This window comes from Chenopodium album, chromosome 16, assembly GCF_948465745.1.
Source record: "Chenopodium album chromosome 16, dcCheAlbu1.1, whole genome shotgun sequence".
Classification (NCBI taxonomy): domain Eukaryota; kingdom Viridiplantae; phylum Streptophyta; class Magnoliopsida; order Caryophyllales; family Amaranthaceae; genus Chenopodium; species Chenopodium album.
The window spans coordinates 21575678-21585311 of record NC_137849.1 but is presented as its reverse complement, the minus strand read 5'-3'; the positions used below and the strand labels follow the sequence as shown (position 1 = coordinate 21585311).

Genomic DNA, 9634 nt, shown 5'->3' with positions numbered 1-9634 from the left:
GCTACTAAGGTGGAACGGCGGATGCACCGGGAACTAAGCTGTCCCGGCTTAGCCTCAGCACGGTCCCGAACAGCAATCAGACCCAATAACTCCGAAACCATCGGTGAGTAGACAGTAATATCACTGTCAAATGGCAGTGGAGAAGAACGAAACTCCAAACCTGTGATGAGACTGAAGTCGGCAGGAGTGACCGTCATCTCACCCTAGGGAAAATGAAAGGTGTTGGTGGTGTCCCAAAAGAACTCCACCAAAGCTCGGACGACGAGGTTACCCCCATCATAGGAGTACATGGCCTGAGTAGCCCGAAAGAGGGGAGTCAACCCACAGGACTCCCAGAGCTGTCGCAACACCTCGTCTCTGCTGAAATACGCTTTATATAGCGTATCGATGACGTTGTTGCCAGAACCACGGCTGCGAGTCCTCCCACCGATAAGACCGCAACGCACCCGCTCGGAGATATGGTGCTCGAGAGAAAAGAAAAGAGTGTGCTCATCCCACTCTAGAAGAGGTCCAAGTCTAGTAGAGGAGTCCTCACCCTCGCCGACGGGCTCGTCCTCCTGGCGTATGTCCCTCGACTGAGAACCAGAGCCGCGTTGCCTAACCATGCTATATTATGTAAGTAATAAAGAATAAGGCTCTATGGTATCTAAGGTTCGCCTAGCTGCATGATACTATGTTTGCAAAAATGGAGTACGTAGTACAAAAACAGAGCACAATTTCAACATGAGCATAATTGGCATTTTTAAGCAATTAAACAATTTCTTGCAATACTATGAGAAATATTGTGACAAATTTTACAAGAAGAACTAGTAAAAACGTCAAGAACGGATCACATTGTTCTTCACGACCTCAAGAGGTCCAACAATGGTATTGCTCATTTCTTCACCAAATTGGGCCAAACAAGTCTCAAAACACTCCAAAGGCAATGCATAAACATAATCAAGCAAGTTCAAGGCATAAAATTCAGCAAAAGAAGCAAATTAAGCAAAAACATGTCCGAATTTTAGGGAAATTCGTGAACAAAGAACGCATAATTCAGCAAAAACCGAGTTGAGTTTGAATAAAACTTACATGGATCAGGAAAATAGATGAAGTAAGCTTTGATTTGCAACAAGTTTGAGCGAATTCGGTCGAGAATTGAGCGAGAACGAGAAGATCGAAGTTTTTAAGCAAATGCGAAAAACAGAACAGCAGCAGCGGAAAATGAAGAAGAAAGGGAGGGTATTTAAAAAAACCCGACCCTGTCGCCAAACGACAAGTTTGTCGCCTTGCGACAAGAAGAAAAAGCGGCGACAAGCAGTTCCGGCTAGCGCTGGAGTGGCGCCAGAGTACAGGGCTCCATAATATGGTTATGTGAACCTCGTGCAGCAATTTTGGGTTCCTTGGTACGCCAGTTAGCCCCTCTAAGCAACTTGACATGATTAAGTAGTCGGCTCGATTACGATTAAATCAAGTGATCGACCTGGTAAAAAGATCGTCTCACTGAGCTTAAAGCGCCTAAACATTGGCTCATCGCAAGGCACCGACATACTGGTTCATAAACAGCAAAGGCACCGACATAATGGTTCACAAGCAAGCAAAAGCGTCGACGTACTGGCATAGCGGAAGCAAAGTTCAAGCGAACTTTAAAGGATCAACAGGCTTTGGTCTTCGGTGATATTCTTCGGAGTATTATCACAAACAAATGAAGGTGGCTACAAGCAGAGTTGTCTTCGATCGTGTTCCCTAGGATGTGGAAGATGGTCACCAACAACTGAAGATGGCTACAAGCAGAGTTATCTTCGATCGTGTTCCCTAGGATGTAGAAGATGGTCACAAGCGGCGGAGAATGACTACAAGTAGAGTCGTCTTCGATGAAATAGGAGGCAGCTACAAGCAGAGCGGTCTTCAACAAATGCAACAAAAATCGGTTATTTTAGAGACGTGTGCTCAACGGTGCAAGATACGCGTTTCTTAACTCTTTTATCTGTTTAACTAACGCTAGTTTGCTGGTATCGGCGTTACAAGAGTGATTTAGGATCGCAGAACGTTCTGAATCATTCTCCGTCCCTATCGCTACTTTGACTTTCGTTTTCGAAACATGCGTTTCTCCAAACTCAGTCAAAGTGGGGGCTTCTGTAGACACCCAAATGTGTCTCCCCAAAACCAAACCCGGTGATGAATACCTTTTGCGTCAAATGATTATCGAACGAGGTGAAAGTGTGAAAGGTCAAGTGTTGCGGTTGGTTTTTATTAAATTCTTTCTTTCTGTTTTCGAAAACAACTCTATTTTATGAAAACAGCTAATCCAGTTTATTTTGGTCCACGACAAGGGTCCAATAATAGTGTAGTTGGATGGGGCTTGCAAAGAGCTTTCCAACGATATATTATAAGCCCAATTTCGATGAATAATGACGAAGTTATGGCCAAAATACTAAACTGGGCCCGGTTTGATCTTTACATGCGGCCCAATGATCTAGGGGAGGGCTCAATGTTAATTATTATTCCTAAAGTTATTAGAATTAATTATAGTCTTCTAGAATTCTTTAGAAGATTCTCTTTAATCCTAATAAGATTAGAATTAATAATTAGATTTTGATAAAGTTTTATTTGGAATAAAATATTATTTTATGAAAAATACGATTTCGATTTTCATAGGACTTTACAAATCAATTTTGATTCATATGTGGACTCCGTATTTGAAAGCGCATAGAAATCCAGGCTATCGCCACGCGACAGACCCTGTCGCCTGGCGACAAGGTCGGTTTTGTAGCGACAGCGTGGAGTTTTATTCCTTATCAAATTCTACCTATTTCCGGACTGTTTTCTTATAAATAGGGTCCTGAACCTCCGTTTTTCATAAACGATCATCAATTCCCAATCTCTTTTTCTCTGTAAAGCTAGAAGCTTTCTCTCTCTTTTTATTTCTAAACCTTCCCTCTTACAAAATTCCGCATTCACGAGATCTAGAAACACCTAGCCGAGTTCGAAGTTGCCTTCGCCCTAGACGTGAAAGGTTATAATTTCTGAGGGTTTGGTCCCAAATTTCTATTTCAATTATTTAATTTAATTGTTTGATTTATTATTTTCCTTGAAGTTACTAACGCGTGTATTTTGTTATTAGAAAGAGGCACGAGGCATCAAAGTATGTAATCTCATTGCTCTATTCTTGTAGAAAGCATGTTTGTTATTTATTAATTCCTAGTATCATGTTAGGATGTTATTATTGCTTTCTAGTATCATGTTTAGGGTGCCTTTTCCTCTTTTCTAATATCATGTTAGTACCATGTTAGGGTTAAAGCTTTGATCTTTATTGCTTAGTGACATGCTAGGGTTTGTTATTAATCTTATTAGTATCATGCCTAGGATCTTGCTATTATATTTAAGCTTTATTATTAACATAATTATGATTGTTATTATGTTGCTTGATGCTTATTTATTGTTATTGCTTGATCACGCCCTCTCTTGCAGGTTTAAACGGAATTTGTACTTGTAATCACGCTTAATAAGATAATTAATAATCTTATTTAGGGCTAATATGATTATAAATCAAGTGATCGCCAATAATAGTTTGCTTGTGCATTAAATTCAACCAACATAGATAAACAGGTATAGGGTTAACCTATTTTTTGCATGTTAGTTAGAAAGCGCACATGAATATGAGAAGAATGAAGTAGAAGCCTATTTAGGGCAGGTTCAATCTCTTTTAGGTTGGATTTGTACCTTCATCCCCGAACCCTATTTGGTTCAAGACCTTTTGGAGTTGACGATCTCCAGGATCGTTAAGGGGTGTAATCTTCACCTTGTGAACGGTTTACAAGTTCCTAAAACTTGTTGGCGACTCTTTTGCTCTAGCTTCCTTCCCTTTGGACGCCACCATGCTTAAGTGTATGATCACAGTGGGGTTCAAGCTTGGGGTTAATGGCTTGAAATATTCCCTACACTAGTACTTAAATCTAACAAAAAGATAATATTCTTTATTAAACCATATAATATTTGGATTAATTTGCTTGTTAGAAAAGGCTAGTTCTTAGTATTCATTGTTGTTAGTTATGTGAAAATTGTATTTATAATTAATAAATAAATCATAAATATGATATCTCATCCGTCAAATATTAGAATATATATATCACCCATAAAAATTATTTTTCATATAACAAATTAAATTACTAAAAATTTATACTCAACATCCAATCCGAAGCTTAGTTTGGACTCTGTTTCTTCTATAAAATATTATAATAAGAACATTATTAAAAAATATACACATAAACATATGTAACAAAAATTATTATATAAACATAAATATATATAAGACGTATTATAATTTAAAAATAATCATAAAACATACATACCTTTTATATAACGATTGAAAAGTAACTGACGGAGTAAACTTTTCTTCAATCAATTTTGGACGAAAGTGTTGAACAAAGTTGGCTTTAATTGAGGCATGAACGTAATCACCCTGTAATTAAAAATAAGAAATTATGTTAATTTAATAACTTGATCAAACCACCTAAATCATTAATTTTGTTTTTATTTATAAAAAAATTAATAAAAGAACTAAACAGGTTTATGAAAAATTTAATTTATGTATACAATTTATAAAACTACCTGGCCTCCTCGTTCAATAGGACCATATCCAAACTTATTAAGTTATCTTGTTTGCGGAAGTTTAGTGCGTCAAACGGGCTAGAACTCGTACGTTGAATTTTCAATCATTTTTGGTTAATTTTAATTCTCGAATTGAATTAGATATCTAGATCTGCATGTGAAAACAAAATTAGTAAACAAAACATAAACATACAATCATTACGTATCCCAAATAAACACAATGTAAGTAATAGATACAAAAGTAAATAAACATGAATTTTAAAAAATTAAGCTAAAAATTAACTTATAATTTATTTTTGACAATTTAAATTTTGCTTGTGTCGTATGATGCGTCAATTTCATACATATAAATAAAGTAGGCCTTATTCAGGAGCATTCGGCGCACCACGTAAGCAAAATCATTAATTCGACCAATGAAAAAATAAGATTTGTATTTTATTTTTGAATTTAAAAATCAATCGCCACTTAAGCAAAATGAACGAATGAGATTAGAGATGTATAAATGCAAATAAATTAAAAAAAAATTGATTATCCTCTCTTTTTATCTTGCAAAAATAAAAATATCAGCTAATCAAGAACAAACTTTATCATATTCAATGATAAAAAATTTTAACGACTTAAAATTTATCATATTTTCAATACTATATAACCATCTAATGATAATCCCACACACCCGGGCCACATAAATAAACATACAATTTTACGAGATTATTATCCCAAGTGCCAACAACTTTTATAGCCAAAGAAACTATAAGGAGCCCATCACTAACCAATATAATGAGAATACACTGTATATAGAGAAGGGCATGCTCATCTATAGAATGTAGGATCAATTAGGATTTGACTCTAAGAATTCCTTGATTTCCATGTTTTCGAAATGTAAAAATTAAAGGTTGATATGGCAGTGAAATGTAAAAATCCGGAGTGAGGGCGCGCTTGTACGGGTCTTTTTAGGACAACCAACTAATTTCTCCTTAGTTAGTTTTACTATACATAGATTTTCTTCCTATTTTTGTAGAGAGGGATTTTAGACTTAGATTTTTTATCATAGAATTAGATTTTGGAAATTAGAGTTTTAGAGAGGGAAATTTTATGCTTGGAATTCTTGTTCTTAGATTCTAGAGAGAGAAGCTTGATGATTTGATGATTGCTACATTTGATTTCCATTTTCTTTGATTTTAATCAAAGTTTTGTAAGAATTTCTTTTTCTTTAATCCAATCTTAGTGTTTGATTTTGATATTTTGTTGAATTTCAAGTTGACTGATTGATTTGATTGTTGATAGTTTGATTACAACGATGATGATAATTTTGATGACTTGTTTAGTTTTGTTCTTCATTTTTACAATGTGTAGTGAGTAGATTCTTTGCTAGGGATGTGGTGAAGCATGCATAAATGATAGATCATAGCTAATTGGGGGATTTTGATTGATTTGACATTGTGATTAAATTGGTTGATAGAAATTGTGCATGTGTTTGATTTGTTGAGGAGTAGCTAACCTTGATTCTTAAGCTAACCATAGGAGAATTAGGCATGACAACGACCAAGTTTAATTTTATCGTCGTCAAAATGGCGTCGTTGCTGGGGAATGGCATGGTTATTTGTTATAGTTGTTGATTCTATTCCATCATATTTGAAAAATACAAAAAAGATTTTCTTTCTTTTAGGATACGTTGGTAGCCTTGCTACAAAAATTTTCTCTTAAGATTTGCATGTTTAGGGCACGAGATCGGACCTTAGTGCCACTTGATCCAGAAATTAAGAGGACTATCACGAAGATAACGGTTGCTAATCGATCCTTAATCTCTAGTCATTCAAGAGAGGAAGAACATTAAGAAGAAAAAGAACGAGAAAGCATGGGTGCTAATCCGAGAGTAGCATTGAAGGAGTTAGGAACTCCGGGAGCGTATAGGTTTAAAAGTGGAATAGCTCCACCTACGACACCAGCAAACGACTTTGAGATTAGACCGGCGATGATTACATTGATAAAAAGTCATCAATTTAGTGAAGCCAAGCATGAGAGTCCCCTCAACCATCTTAAGGAATTTGAGAAGTATTGCAATACCATTAAGATGAATGGGGTTACTCAAGAATTCATCCGACTTAAGCTATTCCCTTTCTCTCTTATTGGGCGTGCTTTGGAGTGGTTGGACAAAGAGGTGAAACCAAACTCTTTGAGGACATGGGATGAAGTGACAAAAGAGTTTCTATCTCATTTCTACCCACAAAAGAAAACGGCCGAAAGCAAGGACAGTCATTCAAAGCTTCAAGCAAAAAGGGAATGAGAGCTTATATGAGGCATGGGAAAGGTATAAGAGTATTAAAGAGAGTGCCCACATCATGGGATTCCCACCTGTCAAATCATCCTAATTTTCTATGGAGGACTAAGTCCTCAAGGAAAATCTTTCCTAGATGCCGGAGCCAGAGGACCAATCATGAACAAGACGAAAGAGGAGGTGGTGGACATAATTGAAGATGTAATGAGACACTACATGGATTAGCAAGAAGGTGAGAGGGAGTCAACAAGCAAAAGCGATTCTACGGTGTATTCGATCAACCACCTTAACCCCATCAACAATTTGTCCTCACAAATTTCAAATTTGGGGAAGGAGATGACCTCGATCAAACAAAGCTTGAGAGTGCTTCGTCACAAGCACCAATTCTTCCCTCTAACAATAAGAGGAGAGGTACATCCTCCAACTCTACTCCGCTTTCTACTTCAAACAATGTGCCTAATGGTTGTTTGTTTTGTGATATTTGTGGGTCATATGAACATGATGCTTCCAATTGTCTACATGCTTTTGTTAATAATTGTTATGATGTTGATAATAATGAGAGTGAACAAGTGAATTTTATTTCAAACAACAACAATGGGTCAAGATTTGATGGCCAAAGGAACAATAGGAATAGGAACTCTCACCAACAAGGGATCTTTGATAATTATAACCAAAATGGAGGTTATAGAAACCAAGGAAATCAAAATTTCCGAGGCAACTATAATAATTAAGGTTATAGTGGTCAAAGTCAAGGTCAAGGGTAAGGAAACGAAAACCAAAATCAAGGTTATGGTAACTATCACCAAAACTATGGCCAAAATCAAGGACGGGGTAATTAGAGCAACCAAAATCAGGGCAATTTTCAAAACAACAATTAAAGGGGACCCCCACCCAGTTTTGCTCCAAGAACACAAGGCAATGGTGACAATTACTATACCCAACCTTTATCTTCTAGAACTACTTTGGAGGAAATCATTGAGAATCAAACAAAAATCTTGAACACCTACATGTCGGTGAGTGAAAAATTTCAATGAGATGATGACACACAACAAAATGCTAGAGACACAAATCACTCAATTAGCAAACACCTTGAAGGAGAGTGCTAGCCCTTCTTGTTTACCCTCTCAAGGAGTTGATCTTAAAAAACCGGTTTATTCTATCACAACTAGGAGTGGGAAGGTCCTTGAAGAGAGTGTTTCTAAAAGAGTGAGGAGGGTGAGAAGGTGAGTGATTCGTGTAAGGAGGAAGAGCATGATGTGTCAAAGAGAGTCAAGAAGATGTGATCAAACCCAAGCTTCCATACCCTCAAAAGTTCTTAAGGAGCAAAATTGATGATCAATTTATGAGATTTCTAGCTATGCTTAAGGAGATTCATCTTTCCATCCCTTTTACCGATGCTATGACTCAAATGCCTAATTATTCGAAGTTTCTTAAGGAGATGTTTAGTGGCAAAAGAGTGTGTAATGAAGTGGAATCAGTGGATGTTGGGGAGTGTTGTGGTGCCTTGATTCATAACGATTTACCCCCTAAGATGAAAGATCTCGGAAATTTCTCTATCCCTTGCAAAGTCAACGGCAATCTTTTCCAAAATACTCTTTGTGACCTTGGGGCTAGTGTTAGCATTATGCCCTACTCCGTTTTCAAGAAACTTATTAAGCTAAGAGAGCTCCTTTCAACTAACATGACACTTCAACTAGCGGATCACTCCATCCATTTTCCTAAGGGGAGGATTGAAGATGTACCCCTTAATATAGGAGATATCACTATCCCCGTTGATTTCATTGTTCTAGAAATAGCGGAAGATGACAAAATACCTATCATTCTAGGGAGACCTTTTTTAGCTACATCGGGAGCTTTGATTGATGTGAGGGGTGGTCTTATAACACTGTGTGTTGGTGATGATAAGTCGAGCTTTAAGCTTAAGTCTATGCATGAATCTTTGTCATAAGTGAAAGGCATTATGTGAGTCAATTCTCCTCATTTGAATGATAATTTTTGTGTGGTTGTGTCTTCATATAATGATGCTTTTGAAGTTTTTGATGATGGTTCTAACAAAGTTGAGAGCAAGCTTGGTAGTCAAGATGTTAAGAAATCATCAAAGCTTGAAGACAAGGAAATCATTGGAATACCTTCATGGTTCGAGCTCTCATCAAAGGACGTTGAAGATGACTCCCTATGTGTTGATGGAGTGAAACCGTCCAATAAGGTGAGTACGAAGACAAAGAAGAAAAAAAGATTTTCCATGAAGAAGAAAATGAAGTTGAAGGAAAATAAGCTTCATTCGGTGTCTATCAAACAAGAGGATGCATCTCGTGAAGTGGATTTGCAAAAGCTTGGCATGAATTTTGATTTCTTAACCGCTTTGAACAAAGTGGTTTTCTTTGACCCTCTGTGATTTGAAGGAAGGGTCGAACTTAGGACCTAAAACAAGCGCTTTCCGGGAGGCAACTCGAATTTCTAACCTTTTTCTTTTCATTTTACCTTTCTTATTTTTCTTCTATTTTCCTTTATTTCACTTGTTTTGTGTTTGAATTTGTAGGGTGTTTTCATGGGAATTGGATTCCTTTGAGCGAGCATAAGCATTATATGGCGGCGTTATGTGTTTCATGATGAGAGTGCGCTCGATGTTCTTGAATTTTGAGCCATATGGGTAAGGTAATTGTGAAGGTAAGAGTTAAATCATTGGTTTAAGATGGGAAAAGAAGTACTTATAATGTGAAGAAAGATTGTTCTTGGTGAGTTCATTATGGTGCTCTCATTAATTTGGGA

General features: G+C 36.8%; 1 protein-coding gene and 1 pseudogene across 1 annotated transcript; one reads left to right on the top strand and one right to left on the bottom strand.

Annotated features, from left to right (window-relative positions):
- Window positions 1–6835: 6835 nt before the first annotated feature.
- On the bottom strand, window positions 6836–6936 carry LOC145587102 (small nucleolar RNA R71; annotated as a pseudogene).
- A 1271-nt stretch (window positions 6937–8207) lies between these two features.
- On the top strand, window positions 8208–9434 carry LOC145583983 (uncharacterized). The gene is made up of 3 exons (XM_081640927.1): window positions 8208–8760; window positions 8899–9071; window positions 9405–9434. The coding sequence occupies exons 1-3, from the start codon at window positions 8208–8210 to the stop codon at window positions 9432–9434; spliced, it is 756 nt and encodes a 251-aa protein (XP_081497053.1).
- Window positions 9435–9634: the final 200 nt, after the last annotated feature.